Genomic DNA, 21182 nt, shown 5'->3' on the forward strand with positions numbered 1-21182 from the left:
ACCTTTAAGAAGGCACGTTTAAAAGTTCCCAAATTGTATCTATGTACATTTTGTATGTTTATCTTGTTACAAAAAAAAGAGCATAAGCAGCAACTGTTACAAGCATTCCAAGAAAATAATAGTAAAATAATATATGTTAGATTGGAAATGGTGTGTGTGTGGGGGGGGGGGGGGGGGGGGGGGGGGGGGGGGGGGGGGGGGGGAGGTATTTTACAAATCAAGCGATGATCAGCAGCACATTGTCCTTTACTAATTTTTCGACCAAGACAACTAAACGGCAAGAGTAAAAATCTATCTTGTTCTGCATAAGACTTAAAAAGTAGGATCAAATAATCTGTAATTATGTTAATTTCTTTCTTTATACCAACACTTATATTTTCTCAGAAAACCATTTTCTCCCTAGGCTCTTCCCATTAGAGTCAAAGTTAAGAGATATTGTAAATTTTCAAGAAAGTGCTTTTAAAAAGGATTTTATGGTAGTGATATTTATTTTGAAGGACTCTTTCGACAGATGCCAGTCTAGGTCTGCACTTGATTCATCATCCTGATAGATCAACATTATCGAGAGAATAAGACATGAAAACAAAATGTTTTAGAACATCATTTCGTTGTTTCTTCTTGAAGACAAAGTAGTGTAGATATGTCACATCGAGTTTACCTAAGCATCTGTCATAATATCGTAAACAGAGTTGATGACAAGTAACTCTTCTGTTTTTAATCATCGATTTCTTGCTATCAACGTTATCTTTCCTGTAACATGGCGGTAACATAATCAACAGCGCTAAAATAGAACCTCTTATTATAATCAATGTAAAATGCAATCGTAGATATATGGCTACTCTTGCCAGCTGAATTTAAGATAAAAAGTAAAATATGCGTTTTTTCCTTTAATCCAGAAAAATATTATAAACAACAATGAGGAACTATCAAGGTATTTGATCTTTATCCTGCTTTGAGTAAAAATAATTACTACACGAAATTACCACATGAATGTAGTTTGTTTTATGTCATTTACAGCACGAGAGTCTTGGGTGTAAGATGGAGTTTTCCAGCACCGATTAAAGCACCGGAAATCCCAATCCGGTATGCCATCAAAATTTTAAAAGTTTTTTTAAACAGAAGAGAACTTTTTGAATAACAAATAACCGCCACCTTTCATGATTTATGCGCTTTTGGGCGTTGCTTTACAACCTATTATTTAATGAGCGTTTATAAATTACTGTTGCTTATCACTTACTTAATCACTTGCTCATATTATTACTACTATACATCAAAAGTATATATCAAAATATCTAAATTTAAGGTACATCTGACAAAGATCAATAATCAATTATCATGTAAGAAATTAATCTCCTACACAGTGCCATCACACACACACATTTATATCAAGATTTTGATTCATCGTTTTTTTTTCGTCATTTGATATTAGATTTCAGTTTTTGAAACTGTTTTAAGTATCATTTTAGAGATTTTATGCTAATGAGGATGAAATAAAAAAATAAAACCAAAAATAAAATATCATAAATATATGATTTTTTTTTTTCAACGGGCATGTGATTTAAGTTTTTGTGACGTAGCGCTAGGGTAGATAATTGCTGCTTGGAGTATTGTTAAAAATGTACCATTATATTTGCGGAAAGAATCCGCTGTAAACATTTTGAGTATTTGATTAAACGTTAATCTCAGATGCCGTAAACATTTGCATACATGCTTTATGGATTGTCGTCAATGTCTTCTTGGAAATAACGGAAAATACAGGATAAGATAAACATAACAATTTGTTTACCACATGCTATTTATCTAAGAGATTTATCAAGATAAAGAAATTTGGGGAAGGAGGCTTAGACCTTATTTCTGATTTATATCCGCAGATGCACCTTTCAATTTCTTCAGCTAATGCATCTAAGACGAAGAAAAGTTTTGTTATGTTTTTAATGTTCTAAACACTTCCCTAAAGAAGGTAGAGTATTTTAGCCTATTTATAAATTTTATGAATATTTTGCAAAAAAATGATACGAACAAATGAACAAATGTACATTTGCAAAAGAAATAAATGGAAACATATTGATGCACTTGACTGTTGGACAATTACTTAAGTCATGATGAAAAGTATGGTGTCACAAGTGTGAATTGATAATGAAATCTATAAAATGATAATGTTAGAATCTATATGTTATATGAGGTATTGTGGTGAATTAAACAACTGCATTACCGCAAGCGTGTATACTGCAAACAGTTTATACTAAATGTCTTATTAATGTTTCAGATATGCAATAATTGTCAAGTTTTAATTGTTGAAGCTCCACAGAATCCATAACGATGCCTTCACCCACTTGGCTGTAAAACTGGTGGCTCTTGACAAAATAGCATTCTCTTTATCCATAACATGTGTTGATACTGAAATTATATAAAACAGCGAAAAGTAACAGCACATTTCTGTTGCCATATTTTTCAAAACAGTGACAAGAAATAAGATTGCTTCTTTGCATAAGACAAAAATCCCGAAACAGAAAGCTTCCGGAAGCGTAGTTTTCTCTACAAGCGTACAGATGCACATTTTAAAATTATTTTGTAAGATTCAACAATTGTAGGAGAAAAATAAATGTTTAAAGAGCGAAGGAAAAAACCTCTTGGGTTCATTATTTTGATATTTCAATAAGGGTTTAAATCAACTCGGAAGATATCTTTGTTTACGAAGAAATTTTATTGACGATAAAAAAATCGGACTGATTATTTAATTTTGCCGGCACAGAGTGTACATTCAGCTTTTTTGTTGCAAAACAAATATGGGGAAATTTTGTAACAAAAGTAGATCGGTTTTCTTCCCTGATAATGACAGTAAAAAAAAAGTACCGATACGTTTCCTTTATTGTCGTTATACACTTGTATTTCTTTCGATTTGTTAACAAAAATGAAAAAAAACAACAACAAAAAAAAAAAACAAAATCAGCCAACAAACAAACAAACAAACAAACTGAAATTACATGTATACAACATCGATATACTTTCAATTCTCAAAACTGCATTGAACTCATCGAACAAATACTGATACATTGTTTAAAAGTTCTCGACTGCAAAATGGATTCTTTTTATCAAAAATACGATTTTTACAAACGAAATGATGCGCATTTTTGTGTATGTCTCCACTTCCTGATAAAACAGAATATTTAGTAAATACTTTGCTAATCAAACACCGCGTAATAAATAGCTAGAAGAATACTATGATTATCTACGAAAGACCGATGAAAACTTCACACTTCAGACTTCAGACATAACACTTCAGACTTCACACTTCCCACTTCATACTTCAGACCTCAAGCTTCAGATTCCACACTTCTAACTTCACATTTCAGACTTCAAACTTCACACTTCACACTTCAGACTTTTCTATTATTTGTATGTGTATTCTCCTTTGAAATATCCGTTTTAAAACCATGTTTACGTTTTGAAAATTACTGTGGGTGTAATCAGTCAAACCGTGATTTTGATTTTGGGGTTAATTGTATTAATTGCAACAGCAGATGCAACTTACGGTAAGAAACTGCAATAGGAGATGTAAATAATTTTTTTTTATTATCATTATTTTTGGGTGGGGCAGGGGGAAGTATAATGTCACACCGAGACAATCATTAATTATATGGCCACTTTCTAGCACTGCATGGTGGAGGAAGACCTGAGGTGCCCCTCGAACGCACGAACCACTTTGTCGGGGAAAAGTGATTCAATGTCAGCGACTTTTACCACCCAACCACGGAGGCCCACTATAAACAAGTGAATCATTTTCAAATATATGGTGTCTTTAACAGAAGGAGGGCTTTTCGGAAGCGGTCTCCTTGTTTGTTCACTGAAAAAGATATGAACTGTTGATATAGGAGAGTATATAGGGTGTGCAAGGAGGAGGTGGGCGGATGAGGGGTCGGGGAGTGTTCAGAAACTAGAAACAGGTTATCCTCGATCTACATAAAGCATGGGGTTTTCAGAGAAAAAGTAGAAAATGAAGAAGTTGTGATACATGAAAAGTAAACAAACCATGATTCTGATATTTTATACATCATTTTCAGCGAAAGAAATACGGTAACCTTTCGATATATGTGCTGCACCTTACTTTATTAGGTAAAAGCCACGCACATACTTTGTGATATATTCAAATGTTGGGAAGTATTTTATAAATCAATCATTATAGGCATGACGGTAGTAATACGCCGGACATTCCTACGTGAATTAGTCCCTGACACATTATACATGTAGTTCGAATTTGTTTGGGGGTGAAAAAGCCATTTTAATGCTATGTATTGCTTTTATTTTCAATTTGACCAGTAATCATATCCTTATAGAGTATTTTAGAAGAGGTCAGATATATGGAGCTTGGTAATATATAGTTTAAGGCTGTTGTTTAGTGACAGCTGAGGATGCTAGGGAAGTTTGCGGGAGAATACATTGTTTACAATAGTGATGTCATTCAAAATTAGCCTGTGCTCTTGCATTATGGTCGACATATTGATTTTTTTCTATGTTTTAAATAGCATTCGGATTATTTTTACAAGAGACATGGTCTGGCAACAAGTGAAAGAATGAATGAAAAAATAGAATAAAACACTGTAGACTTTATGAAGCAATGATCAACAACACATTGTCCCTGATACACTTTGCGCGAGACCCTGGCACAAGCAAATATCTTTAATGTTTAGCATTGATTCATTATTGTGATTGATTAAAATGGCGAGAAAGTGAACTTTTTTTCTGACTTCGCTGTGTTGATATTTTCTTGAACACCACTTTTATTGTTCTTCTTAAAGAGAAAGGTCATATTATAATGTTATGATAATCTAAGCAATGCCCATGTAAATAGTTTGAATGACAAGATTCCGTTATCGATTACTTGTTATATGACGCGATGTTTCCTGTAATATGGCGGTAACATAATCAACACCAGTAATATAGAATGGCGGTAACATAATCAACAGCTTTAATATAGAATGGCGGTAACATAATCAACAGCAGAAATATGGCATTGCGGAAACATAATCAACAGCAGTAATATAAAATGGAGGTAACATAATCAACAGCTATAATATAGAATGGCGGTGACATAATCAACATCAGTAATATAGAATGGCGGTAACATAATCGACAGCTGTAATATAGAATGACGGTAACATAAACAACAGCTGTAATATAGAATGACGGTAACATATTCATCATCGGTAATATAGAAAGGCGATAACATAATCAACAGCGTTAATATAGAATGGCGGTAACATAACAGCGGTACTATAGAATTGCGGTAAAATCCTCAACAACAGTAATATTGAATGGCGGTAACATAATCAACAGCGGTAATAAATAATGGCGGTAACATAATCAACAACAGTTAAATAGAATGGCGGTAACATAATCAACAGCGGTAATATAGAATGGCGGTAACATAATAAACAGCGATACTATAGAATTGCGGTAACATGATCAACATCAGATAAATAGAACGTCTTATTATAATCAAATAGTATGCAATCAAATCTATATTGCCATTCTTGCCAAATAAAGGTATTTTGTCACCAAAAACATTTGTTAAAAACGGAAGTGAACTGTTATCAAAATAAAACTTGAAAATCATCGTCGACTTTCGTGAATTATACGTTTTTGGCGCCACTTTTTAACATATTCTATAGACTTAATTTCATAAAGAACTCAAATAATCAATTACTCGTTTTTACCCTTTTAAAAAAGAAAACAGTTTCTAAATTTTGAATATATCTGACATAGATCATTAAGCATAATCATCTTGTTACCCCTTGCCCAGCTAAATTTCTGAAATGGACAGGTCCATCTTTCAATTTAGACAGTACCATTTTATTGTTAAAAGGGGTGAATGCCAAAAAAAGATACTGACAGAATAGCGAACAGCGGAGATCATTATCAGACTGCACGGATGTGCAGGCTGATCATGATCTACACTGGTCGCAAAGGCAGAATCAATCGTGTTCAGCATGGTAAGGGTTAAAATCAATCTCCTACGCAGTTGTTTTCAATTACAAATATTTCTATATTGATTTTGATAAGTGGTTTATTGAATCATTTAATATTATATTGCAGTTATTTAAACTGGTTTTAGCATTTAAGAGATTTAATGTTAATGTTGATTATCAAATGATAAAAAACGGAGAGAGAAAAAAGAAAAGAATACAACGTTCATGTGATATTCATGGTCACGTGGAATTTGTAAGATATAACACTAGGGGCGATAATAATTTCTTGGAGTTTGGTTGAAAACGCACCATTGTTTTTCCCAAAGGAATCCTGCGGGAGAAAAATTAGTAATTGATTAAACATTAGTGCTAGATGCCGCAAATAATGTTCATACATGTTTTAAGGATTGTCGTCAATATCCTCTTAGAAATAATTGAAAATACAGGATTAAGCTAAATAACACAACAATAGGTTTACCACATGTTATTTATCTAAAAGATTTATCAAGATAAAGTGTGGAAAGGAAGCCGATACTTTGTTTCTGATTTATATCTGCAGATGCTGCTTTCAGTTTCTACAGCTAATGCACAAAAGTCGAAGAAAAAACGTATCACCTAAGGCACTGCTATTACATACGTTACTGCGTATAAATCAACGTCTGCTACAGTAACTATAAAACTATTGGTCTATATGAATTTCTCGATTGTATATATAGATCTTATAAAGTTACACTACACTTATTCTATAGCGGTTGTCAATCTGACTTTCACCTAGTGAAAGATTTGTTCGAAACTATTTACAAAAAACGTCTCATCATTTCCACTTAATTATGTTCATGAACAGATCGCGCGTGTTCGTCTTTTATTGGAAGTATATGTTAATGTTCTATCCTGGTTGCCCACAACAAAGACAGAGCATTTTTGCCTATGTGTAAATTTGATTAATACTTTGTCTAAGGTATGATATCAATACATGAACAAATGTACGTTTGTCAAATATATGAAAAGAGAAATTCTTCTGCCCAGTAATGATGAAAAAATGGAGTCCAAATATTCAGATGAAAATAAAATCTTGAAAATAATGTTGTTAAGACATCTAAAAGTAATATGGTATTGAAGCGAAATAGACAACTGAATTTTAGCATGCTAATATGCTACATTACAAATGCAAACTGTTTATACTAAATGCCTTCTTGAACGTTTCAGGTAGGCAATAAATATCAATAAAATCTTTGGAAAGAATCGTTGGGAGTATAGAACTCAACCAAGCTACATAATAACAGATCTGGCGTGTTGATGCTAAAAAGTATATAAAACAGTGAAAAGTAAATGTGCAGGGTTATTACAATGTCAAAAACAAGCATTTGCAAAAAATGTATAAGAAATGCCCATGCGATACGAATTTGAAAGAAAACCAACACAGTGATCTCCCTAGACTGATTCAAGACGATCTTTAATTGTTCACGTTTTCATACACCAGTAATTGATGCTGTACTTTATAAACTTCAAGTGTCTAAAAGACAGTTTCAAATGGACGAACAACAAACATATCCTCGGCCTCAACTCTGACAATCCATTGTCCGTTCGCGCTTAACATTTGGAAATTTGATAAAATTGCGTGTGTTATATCTTTGTGCAGTAAACCTTAAATGAACCTAAGCCCCGTGCTGATTCAATAAAATGTCGTGCAGAAATTAACTCTCAGTTAACAAAGCGAGAAAAGAGCAAGAAACGGTATAAACCTTTTATGTTCTTATAGAAAAGGTACGAATTATGCGACTTTGATAACATAACATTTTATTGCCACTACAAATACATTCGATACCTGCTAAAATATACGTTGTTTAAATATTTTTTTAGACCTGCTAAAGAGAAAATGATATTGGACGTCGCTAATAATGCCGCATTACACTACGCCATTCCCTTTGGATCAGCGCATAATCCCTAAAAGTATATACACGCGAAGGGCAAATGTCCTATGCCGAGATTACGATGCCAAAGCGCGAATCTCACACGAAGCTTTTACAAACGTAGCTTCGCGCTTCACCATAGCAGCTTATACTAATCAAGCATGTACAAATGATGAGTATCCGTCGCTTGTCTGTGAAGATACATTAGTCAATATCAGATCAGTGCCATGTACAATTACTTAAGAAATAGGATTGTTTCTTTGCGTAAGACAAAAATCCCGACCAGAAAGCTTCTGGAAGCGTATAGATGCCATCTCAGTTTTTCTGATTGTAAATATTTTTGCAAATTTCGAGATTTGTAGGAGAAAGTTAAATGTTGAAAGTCTGGAGTTTATTTAGACATTTCAATTAGGGTTTTAAATTAATATTAAAGATATCTTTGTTTACGAAGGAATTCTTTCGAAGAAACAAAAACTGGACCGTTTATTTAATCATGCCGGCATAGAATATTCATTCAGCAAAAACAGATGGAATTTTACCGCTTTTTTGTTGCAAAACAAATGTGGGGAAATTTTTGGAAAAGGTAGGTCGGTTTCTTTCCTAATAATAAAACTAAAAAAGTTACCGATAATTTTCCTTTATTATCACTTTTTATCAGACAAATACTAATAAAGTAACATTATGTAGAACATGTGACTGCAAAATGAAATGGATGTTTCTTAAAAATACAATTCTACAAACGAAATCATGCGCATTTTTTGTATATTTCCCCACTTTTTTTTTATAAATCCTGCTTTAGGATAGAATAATTAGTAAAATTATTTGATCATGAAACACTTAAAAATCCACGTATTTCTCTAAAAGAGTTCACTTGGATGTAGGAAGAAATGGTTTACCAAGATAAATTACTCCACCTTTGAAGTTTTTGTCTTTTAACCACAACTACACGTGTTTACATTTGTGCTTGATCAATTAAACCACAAGTTTAATTTTGATGTTCACAGTATTCATTATCTCAACAGCTGCAGATTGCGGCCACATTTGCAGATGTAAAAGTGAATAATTTAAAAAATTTTAGTTATGCTTACAGGTGGTTGGAGACTACAACTCATATGAGGACTAATGAATTCTCAAACTTAAAGTTGAAGCAAAAAAAATATGAGCCGCGCCATGAGAAAACCAACATAGTGGCTTTGCGACCAGCATGGATCCGCGCAGTCTGGTCAGGATCCATGCTGTTCGCTAACAGTTTCTCTAATTGCAATAGACTTTGAAAGCGAACAGCATGGATCCTGACCAGACTGCGCGGATCCATGCTTGTCGCAAAACCACTATGTTGGTTTTCTCATGGCGTGGCTCATGTGTTTTACTTATTTTTATGGATTAAATTGTCTTAATTATATTTATCACAGTACTAGTTTTGTCGGATTGGTCGATGGTTAAACCACTACATTATCCTCTCTGTTTTGAGGAAGATAATATGTTAACGTGACGTATAAAAGCATTATAAAATTGTATTATCTGTAAGTTGTGTCCTGAAATAAAATTAAGTACAGGTGATACAAGTCTTTGAAGATTGTTGGGGAATGAAATTTCATAAAAGTGTCTACCTTTTATGAAACAGAAGTGCAGTTAGATATTGTTATTTTGCTTAATCGAAAATCACACAAATAGGTTACTTTCTTCGTAGCAAAGCTGTTTAAACATGTTTGCATAACTGATAACTCCAGGAACTGTAGTTCGATCTCGTGTTCTAATCATGTACTTATTAATAATAGAAAAAGGATTTAGGTAGGCTGGCTCCCGTCTATATGTTTGTTCTGTCAAATCGCGCATAACTAAGTTGTGTTATTTTCATAACAGTAGCAATGGAGGTAATACCACACGGATTGTTTCTGTATTGACATTTTTATTGATCTTTGTTACATGATACAAAACAAATGAACGATTTAGACTTCAGATGAAAATATGATATTTTTGAGAATTAGAATTTTCTTAAAACATGGTTGAAGTATCTACTGCAAATAACCATTCAGTCTGCGAGCCTGACTAGGATTTAGTTTTGCTTTAATGTGTACACAATGTCAGTTTAGGAGGACCGTTTTATTAAGTATAGGTCAGTCTTTAATAGAAAGCATTTACAAATTTATTTGGCTGGGGGTATTGAAATTGGTCTTTTGCTGACTGATTTAAATAGTCGATTAACTTAGTTATTACTGATTAAATATTAAACAATTAACGCTGATTAACCTAACTAAATTTCCAAAGATATTTGAAAAAAAAATCTGAAATCCCATTGGACTAAAGGTAATTTCAATTACTAAACAACATTAAAATCGAAGTATTAACAAGTAAAATGAAATATCCCTCTCGTATTCGTAATCAATAAAACGGTTGGAAGTCTTGTTTGCAGTGCAATACCATCTGTCGCATGTTCATTGGGAGTGAAGAATAAGGATGTGGCGTGAGATATGAGGATATGACAGAATGATTTCACATATGTGAGTAATTTGTTTACGTTTGGTAATGTAAAATATTAATGGCTTATGATAACAGTGGAAAAATATTGATGGGAATAAGGATAAATACCTGACAAATAACCCATCAGCCGATTCGAAATATGTCTTATGAATAGATGTATTTTAGCCGAAGGTTGACTGTTTTTGTTCTTTAAGTTTTGCTTTTCATATAACATACATGTGCCCGGCTTACAAAGCTAACTTAGGACAAAGTTAGATCTTAGGGTGTTTCACGAAAATCACTTTAAATACTGTTTGATTTACTCTTCGGTTTTTCACAGAACATGAGCAGAACAAATATATGATTGTTACATGATAGTTATATTTTAACATCTTCTTAATGATATTAATAATAATATTCTATTTTAGAAGTCCATACTTAGGTGAGAACATCGGTTGAAACTTATAAGGCTCTATTTATCTTTATATTCATTCGCATCATTTAGAATCAAATACATAAAATTTAATATACAACCGTGTCATAATCTTTATTACATATTACAATCGGATAAATGTACGACTGCATTAATTGTAAAATGAATTTTAGAACTAATGACATTGAATTAGATGATTACTTTTCCTGCGGTTTAGCTTGCAAAATGAAAGCGGTAAAAAGAAATGCGTGTTTCCTTTGGTGGAAATCAATATATGATATTTTACTACGGTGCCGATTTAACTAATTAATTATTAAAGAACATAGGGTTCTGAATAATTCATACTCTGACATACATGCATGGACAGATAGTCAACATAAACAATGTGAATAACAGTTCATTATCCTGCTCAAGTTTAACATCAACGACTGCTATTATAGGAAAACATGTCATTTCAGCAGCTGGCGTACAATTCAGGACAACGTAAAGATTTAAGGACAATTATGTGCTGATGATTATAAAGAAATTGGATATAATACATATTTTCGTATAGAAGAAGACTAGAGCAGGATACTAATATGTAAGATAACACTTTCTAAGAACAATTGTAATGCATTTTATGTGTTTATATTAATACATGCATTTTAGTGACTTATTGGAATATTAGAGTGAAATATGTGAGTATTGTATATATGGTACTTTCACAGTGAAAAATATGAAATATATTTTTCATTTGTAAGAAACTATAGAATGAGTAACATCTAGTTAAAACATGATACAAAAAATAATTGTGTTGTACGTGCAACATTAGACAATCATTCACGCGTGAGATCGATATCTTACATCAGCAACTCGTGGCTTTGTCACACGTGAAAAGGTTCCATCTTTTGTTCAGTCTATGAAAGCTTTTTTTTTTTATCTCATACTGAAACTAACAAACATATTCTACATATTTAATGGCCGTGTCATAATTTGTAAGGCACCAACTATTTGATATTATAAGGGTTGGGGGATTTCTCAGATTTGTATGAAAAACCCGACTTTTGATATGCTTGAAAAAGATATACTGGCTTCAAAATATTGACCAAAAATCTGACTCCCAAATGATTTAAAAAAAATATCTGGCTCGTAATCAGATTAAAAGCAAACAGTTTCATTTATCTTAAGGAAATATAACAGAACATCATAATTATATAAACAACATTTCGACCGAGGTTAAAATGTTTAGCTCTAACAAAGAGTACAAGATTTATTTGAAAGTATTAAAGCTGTATAGAGTAATTGTTGCTGCATGATATTACATCAAAATTCAATGTAAAAACAATACTCTTACAATACACACTTGTAAGAGCAAAGAGGTGATGACTTCAGATTTTAAAGACAGCACAGCACAGCACAGCACATACGCACAGCATATACATATATAACACAATATTACATATTAAATAAACATTGTATTTTTTTCTGAAAACTCTCTGGCCTTCAAAAAAATTCTGACTGATATACGAAGACAATTTCCAAGAAAAATCGAGATCATCTCTCCCCACTCCAAATAGTCAGAGCCTTAATTAATACGACTTTCCATTTTACATGTTACATGTTTTTTAAATAAAAAGTATATGCTGAAATTACTTAAAATATAAATTAGAGAAATATCGTTTTACTGATATAATGAAACTCAAAGTACCAGTACTTTCTTAACGATTTCCGTTAGCTGGGAAAAAAACAACAACATTTGGCATTGAAATAATCAGTGTAATGCACTGTTATTTATAGAAATTTCACATCACTCATGCGCTGATGAGGACCATTTCTCATTTGCTTACTTTTGTTACTGTGTGTGTGTAGAAATTTTACACTATACTGAAAATAAGACATAATTTGAGATATAGGAACCAGCAAAGTAATGACAATATTGCCTCGTCATAACAGTATCAAAGCAGACGTATCGCTTACCTGGAAATATGTTGGCAGCTGTTTCTTAAAAACATAAAACGTTTGTTTATTGGAATATATTTTAAAAAAATGAATTGCGAGTAAAGTATTACTGCATCTTAAAAATGCACTTGTAAACACATTTTAGTGGCTTTTTGCTAGTTAAGAAAGCAAAGGTTTAGAGAGTATAGTTTTATTTCTTTAACAGTTTTAAACTGAAAAGAAAATCGCACAGAGTTGAAATCAGCAAATAATTCAACATCTGAGAAATGCGCCGTCGTGATTAACGCGTAATAAATCCCAATGTACAACATGGTGTGTACATTTAATTTGCTGTCTTACATGCTATCAGGTTCTGTTTCCCAGATGGAATGATGTTTATTTTGATATTTCAGATTCCACTTAATGAAAGGACAATGATCTAAACAAACGCACATGCTTCCGGGAAGATATCAAATACTCTTCATTTAGAAGGCTGTAACTTCCGGAATTGCATTCTATCTGATCCTGATCTCGGATTGTATTTGATCGATCGAAAAGATAAAATAATGTTTGTTCACGTAATTAATGGAACATGTCAGTGACGAAATAATTGATAAGTTTCGTAATTTATGTTACAAACAAAGATCTAAAGCTTATTTAAGTGTCAGATTTGCTTCTCAGTGAATACCACTGATGATGTTGTGCGCGCAATGTGTTGGTTGCAGACAAGCCGTCTGTGATCCTGGGTTTTACGGATTAAATTGTAATGAAACTTGTAATCCCAACTGCCGTGCTGTTCCCTGTTCTTCGTGCTCGTGTGAAGTGTGTAACCAGCTCAACGGAAACTGTACAAACGGTTGTGATTCGGGATGGTTCGGTGCTAGATGCGAGACAATATGTCCAGACAAGTGCATGTACATGGAAGGACATTTAGAAATTTGTAATCGTGAAACAGGGAACTGTTTGTTTGGGTGTCAAAACGATTACTATGGAGATATGTGCAATAACACGTGTCATATTGGATGCACGGATTCATTATGTGAAAAACCAAATGGAACTTGTGTTAAAGGATGTCTGGATGGTTACAAAGGGGATTTTTGTGGTGGTTCATGTAAGTTAGAATAATTTAGATTATATGTTTGATAAAATTTCAAGTACTCTTAACTTAATTTCTATGTTGATATCAATGTCTTTACACTTTTGCCCGAATTCTAATAACCCACTGAAATTAAAAGATATATTTAGGTATTTTGTTTGCAGTTGTTGGTGGGTGATAAAATATCTGATTTTTCAAAATTTCTAGATCGAAACTGTTACAATACTTCCATATTAAAATATATTTTACTGCCCTTAAATATTTTCTAAAAATGAAAACCAAAGCTATCGTTAATACTAAAAAAATATGCTTTATATCCAAATATCTTTATATATATTTTTGCTCGGTTAAAAATGGGACACTTGAAGGCTCAAGCTTGCAAAGTACGTAAAAGGATAAAAAAGAATTTTGGAAAAAGAGATTAAATAATAATTATGCTCTTATTGATTATCAGAAGTCATACTATTATAATATGTCGATAAGCTGTTATATGCTTAAGACTAATAAATACATGTTCTGTTCAGTTCTGTTCTAATATTTCCTCAAATTAGAGAAATAGTTTTCACGTTTGACCGGCAAACCATTCACTAAATAAATTTTACAAGGCATTAAGAAATTTCACTGATTTTTTCCCAAATTTAACTTCAGCCCTATACAAACACGCGTTGAACTTAGAACGGCTATGTAGCTTAAACTATGGTACATTAATGTAGGGTGTCATCAGATAATACATACTGGTAGCGAGCAAGATAACGGCTAAAATGAAAATACATGTGTTTTACTTTCGGCATTTTAGTAACAATTTAACGGCTTTAAATCGAGTTGCTACAAAATAAGTAATAGATAATGTTGAGGGATTTTGATTTATCTTCTGTATATAACATATAGCAAATTAATTTCTGCAGAGACGAGAATAATTTTTCAGTATAAATTTATATACGGAAGGGAAAAGGTCAAAGTGCATAAAAGTAATCCCTTATTCTGAACGCGATTTCGGCTAAAAGTAAGTTTGTAATTTACTAAAACGTTTTAGCAAGCTAGAAATTCGAATTATGGTTCTTTTTGCTATAGATCCAGTTTTACCTCAGATTATGTTAAAACGTCAAATCCATCAAATAATAAACAGCAATAAGGTCTAGTCCGTCACGTTCAAAGTTATCAGTCTGCATATTTCTTTTAGGAAATGCCCAATAAAATCAGTTGGGAGCGTTTTCTGGTACATGTACAATCAATGTATTTATAATTATTACATCTCTGATAATGATCGAGTTCATGTTGACATTAAAGCATAGAATTGCCTCACTGACATTTTGTGAATGTATACTTTGTGTTTTGTTTCTGCAATTTAGTATCATCGCCAGTCCGCTGTGCATGTTTTGAAACCCGTGTTGGGGTAGATATCTCCCCGCACCTGTTCACATCATCTTTCCGAAGAAATTATTTAAAATTATGAGTTATATTCAATACACTTAAAGTTCTATATGACTATTAATGTTTAATTTATCGGAGCAAGTAAGTCTGACCAGTATTTTATGACTTTTTTTGGATTTTTAATGCCTTCTTTAACAGTAAAATGCAGATACGGGTAAGGCTTAGAGGGATGACAACTATAAACTATCAGATCATAAAATAAGTCATCCTGATAAGTCAAATGAGAAACGTTACCAGGGGTCATTCTTGTGTATTACAGCTCCAGATGAAGGTGGTCTGAACAATGATGAAATTGCCGGGGCCCTCGGGGGAGCGTTTGTTGTCATCTTGTGGGCAACCGTAGTTATTGTTCTCATCTTCGTTATTTGGAGGTATGTATGTTGTCTTTTTGATATTCTTGTGTATGTAATACCTAATTAACTTCTGGAACTTCTGGAAGTGTGTATTTTCTAATATTTTCATTATTTTAACACGTGTCATGTTTAATATCCCAATCTTTGTAATATATAAACGTCTGTATCAGGACACTGTTCTTGCATCCATTTGCGTTGTCTTTGTGTACTGTAGACTTGGTAAGTTTTGCGTAGGCTTTGTCTACTGAGTTCGTCATTAGCAGCCTACTTCGCGGAACACGAGTGTTTGTGTTTTAGGGCTTGATGCAGATTAATGTTCACGAATAATTTTAATTCGCGAGTGCAGTTATTCGCGAATATTAACAGAAACAAACCGTCATGAATATTACCGAATTTACAGTATGTAGTTGTGCTATCTGTGCTATCTAAACGTGTGTATACGCGTAACTATGTTTAAACACAGATGTGATAGTGATCTGTGTCTTGATAGTATATACAACCATAACCTGTGCCATATGAATGTAGATATCACCTGAATGTATGCAGTACCGTAATCTTTACCGTATGGAACGTCGTCGACGTCGGCGTATTCGCTTAATGCATTCCCTTTGTCTGTGTCAACTTTAAATATTTAGTTCTTTTATATAATTCATACGCATTTACCCATTTATGTTGCTAGTGTCATCTGCAAATATGTATTTCAGCTATCTGTGTCATCTGTATGCACTTATTTTTCTTATCCGTGCCATCTGCAAGAACTGTTGTCCCTTATATGTATAATCTGCAAGTACTTATTTTACTTGAAGTTTCATATGTAAATAAGTAATTTACCATATCTAAGTTAGCTGGAAGAACGTTTTCCTCATATATGTGTCATTCGTAAGTACGCATTTTCTTTAAGTGTGTCAGCATTTCCCATGTCGTTGTCATCTGAAATTAAGTACGATTTTTTACCACATGTTTTTGCACGTTGATAGAGGAATGTTATGGAATGCAAAGTAGTTGTTTTCAGTTTTATATACTTTCGTTCAATGTCTTTTAGCTATAAGCCGGCCAAAGGTCAAGGTCAAAGTGACCTCGAGACAGAAAGTGGTTCACAACTTAAGTACACTTTGGCCTGATGTCGTCAAAGTTCATAGGGTGATTCCTTGTGGTCAGCATATGACCTGTCTTACTTTGGGAGTAAGTAAATATAAGGTGAAGATCACAGTGACCTCGAGACTGAACACTATTTCTGCCCAACAACTAACGAACACTTTGCCCTTCAGTCGTCCAACTTCTTAGGATACTTGGTTGTGGTCAGTAAACTTCTCTGTAGTTTTTTTTGGTCAATAGGGCAAAGATCAAGGTGACAGTGACCTCGTAACTGAAAACGGTTTCAGTTCAGTAACTAAAGAACGAATTGACATACAGTCATCAAACTTTATTGGATGATTGACTATTGATAGTAGATTGCCCCTATTACGTTTTAAGATCAATAGGTCAAAGGTTAAGGTCAAAGTGATCTCGGGACTGAAAATGGGACAGACCATTATGCTGCGGGGAATGGTAGCGTTTTGAGCATACATGTTATAACATGTATGATAACACGTCAGAAGATCGATTAGTAAAGGTCTAATTATTTTGCTTACACATTTGTATGTCTGCATAAAGTGATTTTAAGACGTCTAAAGGACATTTGCAGTGAAACAAAAAACAATGCAAATAAAAGATGTACATTTGTATAAACAACCAACAAATAAACAAACAGAAACATATTTTCTGTAATGATTGACAACTTCTCCATGGAAGACAAAATGACTTTAGCTGAAGGGGAGTAAAATTACACTAAATAATGTTGTTTCTAACGATTTATTCTTGTTTTCTCACCCATTTATTTTCAGCAATGTCTTGAATTCTACCTTAATATTATGTTTTGGGGCCTCCGTGGCCGAGTGGTTAGAGTCGTTGACTTCAAACCATTTGCCCCTCATCGATGTGGGTTCGAAACCTCATTTGGGGCGTAGAATTCTTCACGTGAGGAAGCCATCCAGCTGGCTTACGGAAGGTCGGTGGTTCTACCCAGGTGCCCGCTCGTGATGAAATAGTGCACGGAGGGGCACCTGGGGTCTTCCTCCACCATTAAAGCTGGAAAGTCGCCATATGACCTAAAATTGTGTCGGTGCGACGTTAAACCCAACAAAATAAATAAATAATATTATGTTTTTGCTTTCAGTATTTGTATCTTATAACATAGAATTGAATGCACTTGCGTTTTTAAGTAGTTAACAAATGGAATGAAAAAAAAAAAACGCACTGGTAAAACTATGTTTAACACAGCATTTTACCTACATTCAGGAATATATTCAGAAATGAAATGAGATAAAACAAAAAATAAATACTTATGATATATAAAGTTTTGCATGGAAAGATGTGTGCTTGCAACACAGAAATGTGCTTAGTATATCAATAATACGATTCAATGCAACTAATGTGTCTGAAAGGATAAATATGTCTGAAATGTTCTCATTTACCGAACAATCTTCAGAGAGGAAAACGAAATGAATGATTGGTCTCGGTGGCAATTTGACTAATAAGCCGTCTTAGTATTACGAAAGATAGTGATTAATTAAGCGGAATTGCTTTGACACAAGTTCTTTGCATTATACATTACTTTTTTCACTGATGTCTCTTCTACATGACTTTTAATCAGTTTCCCCAGAACCGTACATGGGGGTCGAAATACTTCATTACACCGGCACATAAATAATTTTATGGCACATAAAATACATATATGTCTTCGGACGAGATATTTCAAAGTCTCATATTTCTTTTATTTTGTGGTATAGTAAAAATTGGAATATTAATACAACTTGTCAGCTAGAAAAAGAAATTTGATTGACTTTTCTTGCTAAATTCAAAGCTATTATTACCATATAATCACAGTTGTTATTTGATAAAGTGTTTAGTCTTTCGTCGAACGCATTAAATGTTTGAATAAAACTATTGGTCTTTACGATCTGGCGGTATTCACAGATGACCTTTAGCACATATTTGACAGCTTCATACATGCTATCAGTTACCCCCATGCATAGTGTTGAGTGTTGCGGGAGACGCCAATGCGTTTGATATAATACATATTTCCTGTATTTGTTTAATTCTATAATATCATAATCTGATGAACACCAGAGCATCTGGAAAACTCGCAAACGTAGTGCTGTTTAATTCTATATTCATCACGGTATTTTAATGAACATTAATTCATCTGGAAAACAGACAAATGTTGTGATGTTTAATTCTATATATCATCATGGTTTTTTATTGAAGATCAATGCATCTGGAAAACTAACAAATATTGTGATGTTAAATGCTATATATCATCTTGGTTTTTCAATGAACATCAATGCATCTGAAAAACTGAAAAATATTGTGATGTTTAATGCTATACATGTATATCATTACAGTCTTTTAGTGAACATTCTAACATGGCTCGATTAGATTCCCAATTAAACAAAAAAGAAGGTAAAGCGGTCAACAATAGATGATGCGCGGACCGTCAAATTGCGCATCACATCTGGTTCATTACTTCTCGAATGAAAGAAGTCCAGCATATTTCTTTCATCAAAATATATCAATGTGCATGTTAGAATGAAAGTCAAGGCCTTCTTGTTGTGTTTATCGTCTAATTTAACACCTGTCATTGTTAAGAAGCTTGGATATTTAACCACTTGATCTAACGCCCTGATGGTTAATTCCAGCGCATCTGTAGTTTGAACAGTGATAAATTAGACGATAAACCACTCGATGGCCTTGATTATTTGATAATGAGTGCATCTGGAAAACTGACAGGCAGTGTGATTTTTAATTTCATTTGAGTAACTTGTGGTAATAATGTGGCTGAACTGACTTTTACTAGACATGACATCTGGTTACTTATTAAGTCTTTCCATATTTTTAGGAGACGTTTAAAAGACTACGAAGTTTTTAACCGAAATGACAATTTTGGAAATGATTCAAACAGAAGCTCAAGCAGACGACGTTTACGGCGACAAAGCAGTAGTTCGTCTGTTAGCGGAACAGCAAACCATATCCTTGCCGAGGAACAACAATTAACGGAAGGCCAGGTACGATATAGCAGCCGGTGTTCTAATTATTCCGTTTTTGTCTATGAGTAGATATTCAATTAACATCCAGCTAGGTCTTTCATTTATCGTATTGATAATGTCTTTTTTTTTTAGTTTGCTCTAATTGAAATTTGACGGTCATGTCACAAGAGCATGCTAATAACTAAGTATTATTTTCATGCTCCGAAGGACAAGTGGCCAAGGCACAAAGTAACCGATAAAATGAAAAAAGAAAAAGAAAAAAGAAAACAGAAACAATACCTGTGCACGTAACTAAGTCTGTATTCAGACCCCATGTTTTTGTTCATAGGAGATAAATATTTAGGCTATTCAAATTTTATGTAATAATACCTTTTTTTCTAAGTTTGTAGCCAGATTACAGGTACTTTTGCTGAAGACAGTTCGAACCAGCATGATAAAAGAAATGTAATGTATGTTCGAATGTAATCTCTTAATGCTGTTGAAAAGAAATGGAAATTTTCGCTCCTTTGATTGTTTTAAAATACTTTAGCACATGCAGCATGTCTCTTCCAATGACAGCTTTTAGTTTTATATTAAGCGATTTTTTAAACAACTATAGTATGCCCTTGTAGAGTTTGGTTCCTGTTCATATGAACAAACACAGACCTTTGATTGAGAAAAGATCAGTGACATTCGATACAGATTCGCCGGTACACTGCACGTGCACTTATGGCGGATCATCACGAGACTTTTATGTTTGCCGAGGGGCAGGGATGGAACAGGATGAATATGAACAAGAACTACAAAACCATTTGCACGAATTCCACGTACATTTTACAAATGAGCATGATACTGGACAATTTCCAACGAGAAGAGCTTCGTCAGAGGGCGATATTAGTGAATTATCAGCTGTGTGGAAGCCTATACGATATTAAATCACGGGAGGTACTTATTTAAAGAAAGAGAGGTACTTAAGTAATATGGAATTATTTTTGGAAGGCGTTCAAATTCCATTCCAATAATTAATGATGACATTCAAAACTGATATTGCTCAGTATTTCTACATGACAATTCGTTCAGTAAATTGTTTGCTTAAATGCTAAATATAACTGCCCCTGTCGTATGATGTTCTATAGGAAAGTTTAGTATGATTGAATCGTTAAAAGAAATCGTGTGGTAAATGAGAATAAATAAAGAATATACAATGTGCTTAAATAAAATTATGGTTTAACAATCTGAAGATTGTGATACAGAAGTTCCTAAAATGATAGCACATCCTCACTGCATTTTAGTGTTTACCAACCTGTATAACATTGTAAACCACTAGGCAATATACATTCAAGCAACTAATGTCTGTGGCCAATACTTTGGATGCAGCTTCAAGTTTTTACTGTACTGCATTACGATACACTGAAACAGCAAAACCTTATTCGAAACGTCATTCCTGAAACATGGAATATTTAAAATCCAGTTGTAAAACATTGCGCACTTTCTACAAATGCTGGACATAGAAACTAAAAACATGACGGCCAGGAGACCGCTCATCACCTTA

General features: G+C 33.4%; 1 protein-coding gene across 3 annotated transcripts; it reads left to right on the forward strand.

Moving 5' to 3' along the window:
• Window positions 1-8073: 8073 nt before the first annotated feature.
• On the forward strand, window positions 8074-20835 carry LOC123531559 (cell death abnormality protein 1-like). 3 transcript variants are annotated; one of them, XM_053517186.1, is made up of 7 exons: window positions 8074-8459; window positions 10290-10377; window positions 11231-11349; window positions 13100-13797; window positions 15473-15584; window positions 19504-19669; window positions 20263-20835. In XM_053517186.1, exons 4-7 carry the CDS (start codon window positions 13380-13382, stop codon window positions 20563-20565), a joined length of 999 nt encoding a protein of 332 aa, XP_053373161.1. In that variant the 5' UTR covers window positions 8074-8459; window positions 10290-10377; window positions 11231-11349; window positions 13100-13379; the 3' UTR covers window positions 20566-20835. The 3 variants fall into 3 exon arrangements, with proteins under 3 accessions (XP_053373161.1, XP_053373162.1, XP_045168563.2); XM_053517187.1 differs by lacking the exon at window positions 11231-11349; XM_045312628.2 differs by lacking the exons at window positions 10290-10377; window positions 11231-11349.
• The last annotated feature ends 347 nt before the right edge of the window (window positions 20836-21182 follow it).

The sequence above is a fragment of the Mercenaria mercenaria genome, chromosome 11 (genome assembly GCF_021730395.1).
Source record: "Mercenaria mercenaria strain notata chromosome 11, MADL_Memer_1, whole genome shotgun sequence".
Lineage (NCBI taxonomy): Eukaryota > Metazoa > Mollusca > Bivalvia > Venerida > Veneridae > Mercenaria > Mercenaria mercenaria.